The sequence below is a fragment of the Rhizophagus irregularis genome, chromosome 1, assembly GCF_026210795.1.
Source record: "Rhizophagus irregularis chromosome 1, complete sequence".
Classification (NCBI taxonomy): domain Eukaryota; kingdom Fungi; phylum Glomeromycota; class Glomeromycetes; order Glomerales; family Glomeraceae; genus Rhizophagus; species Rhizophagus irregularis.
In genome coordinates, this window is record NC_089429.1 from 4,681,151 (window position 1) to 4,696,609 (window position 15,459).

At 27.1% G+C, this 15,459-nt stretch overlaps 3 protein-coding genes across 3 annotated transcripts; 1 reads left to right on the forward strand and 2 right to left on the reverse strand.

Annotated features, from left to right (window-relative positions):
* The first annotated feature begins 1,855 nt into the window (after positions 1 to 1,855).
* OCT59_000957 (uncharacterized protein) lies at positions 1,856 to 3,566 on the forward strand. The gene has a single exon (XM_025333484.2). It carries the CDS (start codon positions 1,910 to 1,912, stop codon positions 3,302 to 3,304), a length of 1,395 nt encoding a protein of 464 aa, XP_025186766.1. The 5' UTR covers positions 1,856 to 1,909; the 3' UTR covers positions 3,305 to 3,566.
* Positions 3,567 to 8,211: 4,645 nt separating this feature from the next.
* On the reverse strand, positions 8,212 to 9,393 carry OCT59_000958 (uncharacterized protein; the record flags this gene model as incomplete). Its single annotated transcript, XM_066139228.1, has 2 exons — positions 8,212 to 8,675; positions 8,733 to 9,393. 2 exons carry the CDS (start codon positions 9,391 to 9,393, stop codon positions 8,212 to 8,214), a joined length of 1,125 nt encoding a protein of 374 aa, XP_065988651.1.
* A 3,485-nt stretch (positions 9,394 to 12,878) lies between these two features.
* OCT59_000959 (uncharacterized protein) lies at positions 12,879 to 14,276 on the reverse strand (the record flags this gene model as incomplete). Its single annotated transcript, XM_066139229.1, has 2 exons — positions 12,879 to 13,342; positions 13,400 to 14,276. 2 exons carry the CDS (start codon positions 14,274 to 14,276, stop codon positions 12,879 to 12,881), a joined length of 1,341 nt encoding a protein of 446 aa, XP_065988652.1.
* Positions 14,277 to 15,459: the final 1,183 nt, after the last annotated feature.

The window sequence follows — 15,459 nt, forward strand, 5'->3', positions numbered from 1 at the left end:
TCCGATACATTTCCTAATAAATTTTAGGCACTAAAATTAATATTGAACATCTTGTGATAAATAGCCGTTTTGAACTTATTAATTTTACAAAAAAAGAATTTAACTAATATGTATTAGAATCCTGGAATAAGTAAAGATTATTATGTAGTGGAACAATTACGATATTAGTATGATCAAATATTTATGGAATACGTCATACCACGCAAGAATATCTTATAATTCCAATTGTATAAAAAAAATCATACATTAGAAAGTCCGGAATTTCTCAAAGAAAACATTGTCTTTTTACCCCTGATGTACTAAACCATTTCCTCATTCCTGTCCGTAAACACAACTATTGACAATCTGACAATGAAAATGGTTTAGGTAAATCACATGCTTTGTTCGACTTGCACTACATATTACATAACTGACATTCTCGAAAATGTCGTCAGGATTTTATGATCTACATAATCAACTGGTTAACCTTATTCGGTTCCAGGACGGGGACCTTTTAACTAAATCTAATATAGTAAAGATTTTTATGTTGTGCAGATGATTTTCATTTTCATGGCGGAGAATTGTTAAAATACTTTGGAAAAGAATTTCAGGATACGGAAAATATTATGTAAATTATATCATATTAACTATTTATAAAATATTTTCATTATATAAAATCTGCTGATTTTTTTTTTTGAAACGAGCAAAAGTTGGGCAATATTCGAATAGGATTGGTCCGTTCGAGCGTTAGAATGTTGGAGCATGCGTACACTGAACAAAAAGTTTTATATATAGACATAATCTAATAGTTTAAAAAAAATAAATGATAATTTTTAGATTTTAAACTTATACTAAACGACAATAAGCTTTATGAGTTTATTTTATCGACATTATTTATTATGAGTGTTTGTTTTAGAAAAAATTATTTATTACCACTAATTAAAGGATTATTTTAAATTTATTCCTTGCGTGTTATGTGTATAAAATTTTACACTTAAAAAGAAAACCAACATTTTTATAAATACTGTATAATCTCATAAATAGTTTTACCGTCAAATGAATTGTAATTTATACTTTTTTTAATAGTTATAAAGGAAGAGATATCTCATTGTGTCCCGTTCATAACCCACGCAATCAATTTGTGACTGCTAAAGTAAAGAAAATCTGATTATAAACACAAAAAAAATTGTTTCTAACGGTGTCATAAAACATGAGCTATGTGAAGCAAAATTTTTTTTCGTTGCACGTGAATTCTTAAAATAATTATGTTTGCAACGATTAATATCACAATTATTAACCAATTATAGCAGATGATTGGTAAAGATTTGGTCACGTATAACAATATTATCATGTGACCCATTGACTTTAGCTTAATTATAGCTTAACGTTAATTATAGCTTATTTTTGATTTTTTTAAAAATAACATTATCGGTATATTTAATATACGGAGCACGATAATTTTACTTAACGAACTGAAAGAAAGGCTCAACTCAAATGTTAATAGTCGATAAATTTAAATTTTTGAATTAGTGATTTACTACTCCGTTAAAATAGGACCCAGAAATATATAGGTTTGAGTTTGCGTATTTTGAACTAAAAAAATCATGAAAATCTTTCCTTTTTTAGATAATTTTGATAATTCCAGTCAGAATTTTATTTCCCATTATAGTAACTGACTGACATTATCATAATTCCGGCTCTGAAAAAATGCGTACAACTCATAGTACATCACCTGACCCCTATATATATATTTCTGGGTCCTGTTAAAATTTGATACCCTAAATCAATGACAAAGGATATTTCAATGGATTTACATAATATTTTAGTACAACATAGTACAACATATATATAAATATATGTTTTAATCCAAAAATCGGACCATTTTTAAATTTTCTTCTTTTTGAGAGAGAAAAAAAAAAATAACTTTAAAATGACAAAAGGATTTTCACTAGAACAAGATTTAAGATTATTAATAAATAATCCAAAGTATAGCGACGTAGAAATTTTATGCGAGGATGAAAAGAAATTATATGGTTGTAGAGCAATTTTAGCAGCAAGGTCCGAAGTATTTGATAGACTGCTTTATAATGGAATGAAAGAAAGTTATGATAATAAAATTTCTTTTCCAAAGATTAATTCCGCAGGGATGGAAATCATATTAGAATATATTTATACAGGTTCAGTTAAAGTAGAATCTTTAAAAAAAGATATAATTGAAGCTTTTTACGCTGCTGATTATTTTCAATTATCAGACCTTCAGGATTTTATTACAAAATCAGTTAAGAATAATAATTTAGTTAAAAATTATTCACCGGAATTATTATCTAAAATTTCAGAAAAAATTCCATTAACAGAAGATAATATTCTTCTTAATTTATTGGTTGAAACAGTGGCAGTTATGCCATTAAATAATATTGAATTTGGTCGTTTATCTATTACAGGTCTTAAATATCTTTTATCTTGTACACATGAAAAAGAATTACCTTTTGCAACTCGAGAGTATGAAGTTTTTCGGTATAGTGCAATTCTAGCAGCAAAACAAGTCTCTGATGATACTTGTAAAGCTCTCATAGAACTGCTACCAACCTTAGAACAAATAGAAAATTCAATCATAGTGGGAAATAAAATTATCACAGACCGGCAAAAAGTAGCTAAAGAATTAGAACCTTTGATTAAGTTTATTGATTTCAGAAGAATTAAAACTAAGATATTAGCCAATTTTATTGAGCCACTAGAAATTATTCCAATTGAAATAATTTCTAATTCTTATCGACATGTAGCACTATTAAGTAATTTAGATTCATGCGATATTCGTGGAAAACCTATTAATCTATCCGGTTATGTTTGGGATGAGAAAGCATGTGGATCAAAACTTATCATTGAAGATAACAGAAAAATTGTACGTACACCAATTGGTTGTGGTCACCAAAATGTTAGAGCCAAAATAGCATTAGAAAGTAATGACATTTTTGAATGGGATGTAATTATTGAAAAAGTTTGTTGTAATGCTTGGGTTGGAATATGTGCGTCAGAAAATTTTGATTATGATACCTTTGCAGGAATTCAACCTACTGGATGGGTATTGGGTGACTGTGGTTTTTGTTATAATTCTAATAAAAAAGTAATGAATTACTGTCCTTCATTTGGTGATGGTACAATAGTTACAGTCCATTTAGATATGAATAAAAGAACTTGCGCTTTTACAGTCAATGGTACAAAATATCCAGAAGTATCAGCTTGGAATAATCTACCATCAAAACTTTATCCAGTAGTATCATTATGTCATCCTGGTCGTTTTCGAATTCAACCTCATCAAAAAAGTTAAAATATTTATTACAATTTTATGACTTTATATGTATTGTATATCTTTTTTGAATACAGTAAAACTAATTTAAGAATTATCAATTATACTAATATGTACTAATTGAATTATTAACATCAAATTTATTTAATCTATTGTTAATACTTGTACAAGAATTGTTTCGAACTTAATTTTTTATTGAAAATTTAATTGGTAAAAAAGTAAGCTTATCAATGAATGTATCGATACTATTAAAATTATTCATAGTAATTAATCATTTTATTACAATGAAAGAAAAATTGCTTTTAAAGATCGATTTGAATGGTTGCAAGAATCTAAAAATTTATACTTCGTTACGATCGTATCACGTAATAAATTAGTAGGTCTTTTCTTGAAAAGAAGACCGTCTTAAGATATACAGTGGTGAGCAAAATTATTTGGAAAATCGTCACGTGTGTGCAATCACGTGATGTGGCTTGTTGAAAATTGCAGATCAAATTACAAAATACTTAATCAAATGCTATACGCCTCCAAATAAATATTCTTTCTTTACACGACCTTTTATATAAGACTTTTCAAGAAAAAATAACACAGAAATAAAAGATTTTATTAAAAAATGATAGCAAAAAGTAAATTTATAATTGTGGGTTAAAGAAGCGCAGTATTTGAATGGAATTTAACTTCATATCATCACTAGAGTCTCCAGATTTTATTATAGTTTAAAAAATTATAAAACAATAAGAGGATGGGAAGATATGGTTTAAAAACCTAATGAAAATCGACTAAAAAAATGATATAAATATCGCAATAATTATTAAAATTGATGCATTAAATGGAATTTTATGACAATGACCAATAATCTGGCCGAAAAACCATGCATTTTAAATAATAATAATTTTCATACATATAATTAAAAAATATTTTTATCATTATTGTTATAAAAAATTTTTTTTGCTTGCTAGCTAATGCTAAAAATTGAAATCACAAAGAAACTGTTGAATAATTAAAATAAACCATTCTAACATAATCAAAAAATTGTAGAAGTTTATTAACAGAAACACAAATAAAATGGAAATCACAAAATTTGGGGAATTTAAAAATGTTAAACGTTAAGGAATGAAAATTTTATTTCCAAAAAAAGTAAAATGATTTGATTAACTCAATAAATTAACTTTTAAGGAAATTATTGAATAAGTAAGGAGAGGATAAATTTTATAATTGTCTATAGTTTAAATTTCGTGGTATTGTACTTTTAAATAAATTAAATTATTTGCAAATATAATCACTGGTTGCTGAGTAAATTCACTTTAAAGTTTTCCAAATAATTTTGCTCACCACTGTACCTTTTTAGTCGTATTATACAAAAATATTAATACCTACTAAATTATGTTTATATGATGCAGGAAATTAATGAAGGATAATCTCACCCAATTGAACAGGTCTTAAATTATGAGGCTGAATTTCAATAGTATCCGTGCAATTTATGGTTTGAGTTAATTAAATAATTATTTTTTCCAATGAATGCGTAGCCGAAAATATTTCTTCTTTTTCATAAGGATCTAAATTTATGATATATATTAAATAAGTCATTGGTAAATTTCACCCTTTTATATATCACTACAACAGTATATTTATTCAGTTAGAAATCTCAATAAATATCTTCAAATTTTTTTTGTGGCTATTTTATGATGGAATGAAGGAAAGTTGAATTTCTTTTAAAAAAACAATTCCTCTGGAATGAATTATTATGCTAGAATATAGTTATAAAGAATTATTATTCAAATATTTATACATAAGCAAAAATCATACCTCACGTTCATTTTTCGATCTCCTGGATTTTGTACCAATTTTATATTCTTTATTTATTTTGTGGAATAACTAGTATGTTATTATACTATGACAGATGTGTAAATTTTATTCGCTACGCGTAAAGTTCACTGCAACTATAGTTGGGTGCCGAAACTATTCATATGCCGAAACTTATTGACCATATACTGAAAATAGTTCAGCTTTTAGTTTATATAGTTGCCAAATCTGAAAACCTAAACCCATTGCTAATATCCTAAGCCATTTCCAAAATCCTAATTTTACTGAAAATTTAACCTAAATCTAGATTTAGTAATGGTCTAATAGTAGTTTGGGATTTCGGCAATAGTTTCTGCAATTGCATATATATGTCGAAATGTTTCGGCACCCTACTATAACTGCAACATTTTATGATGTAATTTATTTATAAAAATAAGATTCATTCACCCCAACTTTCAAGTGTACTTAGTGTTTAAGGTTTGTAGGTTTGTATTATTTTTACGTTAACAATTAATGGTGGATTTAATATATAGTAATTTCTCTTATAATTGTTTCTTTGGGATTTATTTATAATTGTGTAATACAGTTGTTGCTTCTAAGACAAAAAAAAAATTATTACTCTATAAAAAAGTATGGTTCCTAAAATGGTTTTGTAAAATAAGATCTATTTAATATTGTCACGGGATATTTTTTTTATTTTTATTTTATTTATTTTTATTTTTTTATTCTATTTTTATCTTTTAGTTATTTTTAGTTATTTTTAGTTATATTACCTGTAGTTGTTTTTAGTTGTTTATAGATTAGATAAAAAGCGGATGCTTAGCGATATAAAGTGGCTGAATATAAGTGGCTGTATAGACAAATGTGCCCAGATCGCCACAATTGGCCGGGAAATGATATTGGCCGGGAGACAATTATGTCCGAAGGACAGATTCGTCCTAAAAATTTAATGTTATATAAAGGGCCGATGTTGGAGGATAAAAGTTCATGATAAGTTTAGAATTCGTCTAGTTTTATTGTTATAAGATAGATATCGGGATATTACAGAATCGTATTCTTTTATTAACGAATAAACCTGTCGATTTGCTTCCGAATTATTATTTATACACGATTTATCGCATTTTATCACATTATTTATTATTGTTTATTATTGATTTATTATCATTTATTAACACTTGTTAACTTTCGTTATACATCGTTGATTTGCTATATACATTTATAATTAATCGATATTATAAACATATTATCCGATTTACCCTTAATCCATAATATCATTAACTATCGTTTATAATCGCCCATTATTGTTTACCGTATAGACTTTCACTTTATCATCAGTTATATACTTATATATCGTCATATTATTTTATCGTTCATCAACCGATCCTTATATTTATTTCTGTTACTACCTACCAAACGTCATAAATCGGTGGTAACAATATCGTATTCTTGCTTAATTGTTAATATTAAACCGCCGATCTGTCTCCGTATTGTTCATATACATTTTATTATATTTTTTTATATACACTGTTTATTATTGTTTATTATCATTTTATTATCTTACCCTATAATTATCATTTATTACCATTTGCTAATTATTTGTTATACATCGTTGATTAATCGTATACATTTTATAATTAATTATTTATTAATTGTTTTTATACACCATCCGAAATACCCTCAATTTATCATATCACTTTTTATCGTACATAATCGTTTATTATCGTTTATTTTTATCTTATCGTTTGTCATACATCGTTATATTACCCTGCCATTTATTAACCGATCCTTATATTTCTTTCTGTTACTAACGTAGAAACCGGTAGTAACAATATCATATGAAAGCTGCGCCTTCATAATGATCCGAAAGTTGGCCTTATTCTTATAAATAAATTACATTATAAAATGTTGCAGTGAACTTTACGCGTAGCGAATAAAATTTACAATCGCTATATAAGAATTATTCCTTACTATTAAATAATATAAAAGTTTGTTCATAAATAAAATTTCTGTGCACATCATAGTAGTATAATAACATAATTATTCCACGAAATAAATAAAGAATATACTAACATAGCTCTACTTCTTTATAATATTATAACAATTCGCTGTCATAAACTTTACAGAAACTTCAAGATCGTAGCGATGGCTTAATGCGCAGTAACTGCATATATGTAATTTCTTTACGATTACATCATGTGGTCACTATGTATTTATAACGCAGTTACTGCGCATTAAGCCATCGCTACGATCTTGAAGTTTCTGTAAAGAAGTTCTTGCAAACGAAAATAATTGAATAATCTGCAGCATTATATTGACTATAATTAATAATTCTTCTCAAAGATTTCAAAGTTGAATTGATACAAAATCCAGGAGATTGAAAAATGAAGACGTCGGTTAATAATGGCGTATGATTTTGCCTGTATGAATATTTGATTAACATTCCATCATAAAATAGCCGGCCAAATATTGCTATAATTGCAAAAAAAAAAAGATTTGAAGAAAGATATTTGTTAGAACAAGATTTGAGATGTCTGATAGTAAATATATAATGGTTGATATAAAATTTTGTGAGTGAAAATTACTAACGATATCACAAATTTAAAAAAAGAGAAATATCTTTAGCTGCGCATTCACAATTATTTGTTAGAAATAAATTTCTTGCATGATATAAACGATAATCTAGATCTTAATTTTCTTATACAATACGACAAAAAAGGTATATTTTGAGACGGTCTTCTTTTTCAAGAAAACACGATCGTAACGAAGTGTAAGTTCTTAGATTCTTGTAACCATTCATATTGAACTTTCGAAGCGAATTTTTTTTTATAATAATATGACAAATTCTGCATGATTTTAATAGTACAGATACATTTATTATATTTATTGAATATTCTGACTAAGCTTACTTTTTTACCGACTAATTACATTACTCAATAGAAAATGATATTCGATACAATCCTTTTATATCACGTACTAATATTAATAATAGATTAAACAAATTTGATTTTACGAGGATATAAGAAATTAGCTTCAGTTAATAATTTAATTGGTATGCATAATATGATACTATAATTCAATGATTTGATTTCAAAAAAAAAAATAGTCATAAAATTTGTACTAGCGTCCTAATTTTTTTGATGAAGTTGAATTCGAAAACGACCAGGATAATTTAATGATCCTACTGGATAAAGTTTTGATGGTAGATTATTCCAAGCTGATACTTCTGGATATTTTGTACCATTGATTGTAAAAGCGCAAGTTCTTTTATTCATATCTAAATGGACTGTAATTATTGTGCCATCACCAAATGGAAGACAGTACTTTACTGCTTTACTAGAATTATAACAATCACCATTGGAACCCATTACCCATCCAGTAGGTTGAAATCCTGCAAAGGTTTCATAACTTAAATTTTCTGACGCACATACTCCAACCCAAGCACAACCACTAACTTTCTCAATGATGACATCCCATTCAAAAATGTCATTACTTTCTAATGCTATTTTGGCTCTAACATTTTGGTGATCACAACCATTTGGTGCATGCACAATTTTTCCGTTATTTTCAATAATAAGTTTTGATCCACATGCTTATTTATCCCAAACATAGTCGATTTCATTAATTTGTCGTTTTCCACGAGTATAACTTAAATTTAGATTATTTGGTAGCGCCGCATATCGATAAAAGTTAAAAATTATTTCATTTGAAACAATTTCTAGTGGCTCAATAAAATCGGCTAATATCTGAGATTTAATTCTTCTGAAATCAATAAACTTGACCAAAGGTTCCAATTCTTTAGCAACTTTTTGACGATCAGTAATAAATTTATTTCCCACTTTGATTGAATTCTCTACTTGTTCTAAAGTTGGCAACAGTTCCTTGAGAGTTTTATATGCATCATTAGAAACTTGTTTTGCTGCTAGAATTGCACTATACCGGAAAACTTCATATTCCGGGGTTACGAAAAGCATTTCTTTTTCATGCGTAATAGATAAAAGACATTTAAGACCCGTAATAGACAATCGACCAAATTCAATATTATTTAATGACATAATTGCTACTGTTTCAACCAATAAATTAAGAAAAATATTATCTTTCGCTAATGGAATTTTTTCCGTAATTTTAGATAGTAATTCCGGTGAATAATTTTTAACTAAATTAGTACTCTTAACCGTTTTTGTAATAAAATCCTGAAGGTCTGATAATTGAAAATAATCAGCAGCGTAAAAAGCTTCAACTGCATTATCTTTTGTTAAAGATTCTTCTTTAACTAATCCCGTATAAATATATTCTAAAACAATTTCCATTCCAGAGGACTTAATCTTTGGAAAAGAAATTTGATTATCGTAATTCTTTTTCATCCCATTATAAAGCAGTCTATCAAATACTTCGGACCTTGCTGCTAAAATTGCTCTACAACCATGTAATTTCTTTTCATCTTCACATAAAATTTCTATGTCACTATACTTTGGATTATTTATTAATAATCTTAAATCTTGTTCTAACAAATATCCTCTTGTAATTTTTCAAGAAACTTTTTTTTTTTAGAAAAAGTAATACTTTTTTTCAACCCATTTATGAATATTTATATGTTCTGTACTATGTTGTACTAAACCAAAAAATGCATATCAAACGAATTTTTAGCTGCGCCTTCATAATAATTTTGCACGTGCTTTGGTCACGTGTTCTCCAAACTTTCTCGTATTTTTATTGAATCAATAAAATACGATTTCCCTAAATACAATTAAATATGTGAGAAACCCACATTGGTGTAATTTACATACTAATTCTTTAATATTAAACGAGATTAAGAACTTTGGTTAATGACATTATTAATCGGTCTTTAACCAATACATTTTAATACATAATTTTAAATTTCAATGGATTAGCCGATAATTTTATTGAACCTTACTATTTCTATGTTAATTATTTATGCTTTGTAATTTTGGTTTAAAATAAACTTCACCTCCTCAAATAGATCTTATTTTACAAAACCATTTTAGGAACCATACCTTTTATAGAGTAATAATTTTTTTTGTCTTAGAAGCAACAACTGTATTACGCAAATATAAATAAAATCCCAAAGAATCATCTTTTTCTTATTAAAGAGAAATTAATATATTAAATCCACCATTAACGTAAAAATAATACAAACCTTTAAACGCTAAATATACGCACTTGAAAGGATTATATATTTTCACAATTGAATCTACAGAGAGTGCAGAGTATAGTCTACTTGTCAATACTATACAATTGTGCTGATTTTATGCAATACTATTATACTCTATAGTATAGTGACGAAATACTGTATAGTATTTTAATTATTTTGTGATTTGCGTAGAGTTTACTTCTTCATAATTAAATTTAAATTTGAAAAATTCGAATAATCATGTGCATAATTCGATCAACAACTTATGAATAACTCTAAAAGGTCTCAAGCCAAAATTTTTTTTCCCACTTAAAATTTTCTCTCTTTAACTGAACCAGTACTAATTTTATTTTTTTAACCGGTTTCTCTTTCAAAATGCAATCTGATGATTTTTGTGATTTATTCGAAGAAAGATATTTAAGTGATAATGGAGATAATGATGTCCCAATTAATCTTATTTGTTAATTATCATTAATTAATAAAAAATTCTATTTTTTTCATTTTATACTATTCCTTGGATACAAGCGCGCGTTGTTAAATATTTTACATTCCTTTATCAGTGAAGATATCTGGTACAAAACTCCAGATAAATACCAATGTGGCTGAATCATGCCATGCAAATGAAAATCGAGACGGTAAATCATTATCGCTTGAAGCTGTAATTTTAGGGTAAAATACTAATTAATTTATTTATTTATATTTAATTAATATTTTATCATTATTATTTAGAGCTATAAAGTATGATACATGTCAAACTCAGTATTAAAAAACCGGGAAAGATCTTGGGTTGTAGCAAGAAATACGTAGATCCAGTTAGTATTATTTTAAAAGCTGGTGAAAATTTTTATTTACTATATTTTTAACTTTATTTTATTTTTATAGTAAAACTAATAAGGTTGAGCCGTCTGCACTGAAAAAAATAATAAATCGAAGAAAGTCACACAAACTTCAACATCTTCAATTGTAAATGATGATCTTGAAAAAGAAAAACAAAAAGATTTCTTTGAGAGAGAAATTAGAACTAGAAGAGAAAGAGCTGAAACTTGAGAAGGAAAGGTTGGAAATTCTTAAATTAAAGCGAGAATTAGGAGTTACGGAATAGGTTTTTAGACATGATAAATATTTAAAATATTTAAAAAATAAATGCTGAGCGTTTATTTTTTTATTTCTTATTTAGTATTAGATTAGATATACTTTATTTCTTTTTATAGAAGATCTTTTTACCTTTTACAAAAAGCTTTGATAATTGTTTTGAAATAGACACTTGAAATTATGTAATATAAATATTTCTAAATAATTGAAAGAAAGTAAATTTTAAAGAAATATTAAAAATTTTTATTATATTTATAAAATTTGTATCACAAAGAAAATTTGTCATATCGCAAAGAATTTTTCCATTTTCATTATTTTTTTGAGTCGAAAAAGCCAAAAGGGTATTTTCGGAAATAGTTATACTACTGTTATACTACAATGCAATATTTATCTGAGTATTCGAAAATTTGAGACGTATACTCAACAAGTAATGCTGAGTTTTGCAGTTCACAGTTTTGCTAAATTATACTATACTGAACTCAGCTAGGCGAGTAGACTCAATTGTGAAAGGAATTACCGACTTGAAAGTTGGCCTTATTCTTATAAATGCTAAATTGCATCATAAAATGTTGCAGTGAACTTTACGCGCAACGAATAAAATTTACACATCATAGTATAGTAACACAATTATTCCACAAAATAAATAAAGAATATGACATAGTTCTATTTTATAATATTAAAAATTTAAAACAATTTCAGTTACAGTCATACTAAAGTCATTGCAAACGAAAATAATTGAATTATTTGCAGCATTATTGATTATAATTAATAACTCTTTTTAAAGATTTTAAAGTTGAATTGGTATGTACAAAATCTAGGAGATCGAAAAATGAACGTGAAGAATGATTTTTTTTGCCTATGTTTCCTTCATTCCATCATAAAATAGCCACAAAAAAAAATTTGGAGATAATTATTGAAATTTCTAACTGAATATACTGCTGTAGTGATATAAAATAAAGGATGAAATTTACCAATAACTTATTTAATATATATCATAAATTTAGATCCTTATGAAAAGAAGAAATATCTTCGGCTACGCATAACGCATTCATTGGAAATAATTATTTAATAAACCAAACCACAAATTGCACGAATACTATTGAAATTCAGCGTCATAATATAAGACTTGTTCAACTGAGTGAGATTATCCTTCATTAATTTCTTGCATCATATAAACATAATTTAGATATTAATATTTTTGTATAATAAGACTAAAAAGGTAAATCTTAAGACGGTCTTCTTTCGATCTTTAAAAGCAATTTTTCTTTATTGTAATAAAATGATTAATTACTATGAATAATTTTAATAGTATCGATACATTCATTATATTTATTGATAAGCTTACTTTTTTACCAATTTTAAAAATTTTCAATAAAAAATTAAGTTTGAAACAATTCTCGTACTAGTATTAATAATAGATTAAACAAATTTGATGTTACGAGGATATAAGAAATTAGCTTCAGTTAATAATTTAATTGGTATGCATACTATACTATAATTCAATGATTTAATTTCAAAAAAAAAAATAGTCATAAAATTTGTACTAGCGTCCTAATTTTTTTGATGAGGTTGAATTCGAAAACGACCAGGATAATTTAATGATACTACTGGATAAAGTTTTGATGGTAGATTATTCCAAGCTGATACTTCTGGATATTTTGTACCATTGATTGTAAAAGTGCAAGTTCTTTTATTCATATCCAAATGGACTGTAATTATTGTGCCATCACCAAATGGAAGACAGTACTTTACTGCTTTACTAAAATTATTACAATAACCATTGGAACCCAATACCCATCCAGTAGGTTGAATTCCTGCAAAGGTTTCATAATTTAAATTTTCTGACGCACATACTCCAACCCAAGCACAACCACTAACTTTCTCAATAATGACATCCCATTCAAAAATATCATTACTTTCTAATACTATTTTGGCTCTAACATTTTGGTGATCACAACCATTTGGTGCATGCACAATTTTTCCGTTATTTTCAATAATAAGTTTTGATCCACATGCTGATTTATCCCAAACATAGTCGATTTCATTAATTTGTCATTTTCCACGAGTATAACTTAAATTTAGATTATTTGATAACGCTACATATCGATAGAAGTTAAAAATTATTTCATTTGAAACAATTTCTAGCGGCTCAATAAAATCGGCTAATATCTGAGATTTAATTCTTCTGAAATCAATAAACTTGACCAAAGGTTCCAATTCTTTAGCAACTTTTTGACGATCGGTAATAAATTTATTTCCCACTTTAATTGAATTCTCTACTTGTTCTAAAGTTGGCAACAGTTTCTTGAGAGTTTTATATGCATCATTAGAAACTTGTTTTGCTGCTAGAATTGCACTATACCGAAAAACTTCATATTCCGGGGTCACGAAATGCATTTCTTTTTCATGTGTAATAGATAAAAGACATTTAAGACCCGTAATAGACAATCGACCAAATTCAATATTATTTAATGACATAATTGCTACTGTTTCAACCAATAAATTAAGAAAAATATTATCTTCCGCTAATGGAGTTTTTTCTGTAATTTTAGATAGTAATTCCGGTGAATAATTTTTAACTAAATTAGTATTCTTAACCGTTTTTGTAATAAAATCCTGAAGGTCTGATAATTGAAAATAATCAGCAGCGTAAAAAGCTTCAATTGCATTATCTTTTGTCAAAGATTCTTCTTTAATCGATCCCGTATAAATATATTCTAATATAATTTCCATCCCGGCAGAATTAATCTTTGGAAAAGAAATTTGATTATCATAACTTTCTTTCATCCCATTATAAAGTAGTCTATCAAATACTTCGGATCTTGCTGCTAAAATTGCTCTACAACCATGTAATTTCTTTTCATCTTCACATAAAATTTCTATGTCACTATACTTTGGATTATTTATTAATAATCTTAAATCTTGTTCTAACGAATACCCTCTTATCATTTTTTCAAGAAATTTTTAGAAAAAATAATACTTTTTTTTTCAGCCCCATTTATGAATATTTATATATTCTGTACTATGTTGTACTAAACCAAAAAAAAGCATTACGTGCATATCATATGAATTTCAGTTAGCTGCGCCTTCATAATGAACCGATTAGATTCGGCAGGTAGTAAGTAAGTAACGGAAATTGGCTAAGGCCGCACCAATTCAATTTTTCGTTTAACATAACCCCCTCCCCCCCTGTTTTTGGATTTTTTATGTAAAAAAAATACATGTAATTTAGGCCGGAATTATACAAATCTTTAAGTCTTGGCCGTAATTATCATCCAAAATTTTTGCTCACTCTTTTGGTCAAAATTTTGGCCAATATTAATGGTAATTCTGGTCATGTATTGTATTTTATGTATTATTTTTTGTCCTTCCCCCCCCCCCCTAGATTGGGGCCCCTATGTTATGTTAAACAAAGAATTGGCTTGGAGCAGCCTAAGTAAGTAACGTAAAATTACTGTTTTAGGTCAATTTACGCCCTATGAAAAAAAATCATCCAATTTTTGTACAATATTTGTTCAAGTTCGTGTGGAAATTGTACAATTATTGCAGATTTTTGGATAAAAATAGCTATGAAGTTTTCCAAAGCATATTAAAAGTATGCAATTTTTGTACAACTTAAATTTAGGATATAGAAAATGTTCAATTTTTGTGTGATTTTTATACAACTTAAATTTAGGATACAGAAAGCATTCAATTTTTGTACAATAAAAATTGTGATTATTGTACAACTTGAAAATAGACTTAAATTTAGGATACAGAAAGCAATTTTTGGGTAATCCTACTATACTACTTTCCAATGGTTACATTTGACCACTTTTAGGGTCGAATAGACCACTTTTAACCATTACAAATAGATTTTCCTAAGTAAAGTGATTTATGCAGTAAGGTTACACAAAATTCAACTGCATATTTGCTTATAAACAGGCATCTTCCGGACCCATTGGTGAAATTTTTGTATCATCTTGTAACTAAAAAAAAAGTCAAAAACTTTTTATTAGGTTACACAATTAGTTCTGACCGGAATTATAATTTGGCCAGAATTATGCGGTAAAAATCAACTCTTAAAATTATATATGTTGATCACGTGATCTGATCGTCAAAATAAATATGACGACGCGAAATGTTTTTGTTT

Excerpts from the sequence above, each read along its gene's own strand:
- OCT59_000957 (XM_025333484.2), top strand. The coding sequence starts at position 1,910 with ATGACAAAAGGATTTTCACTAGAACAAGATTTAAGATTATTAATAAAT.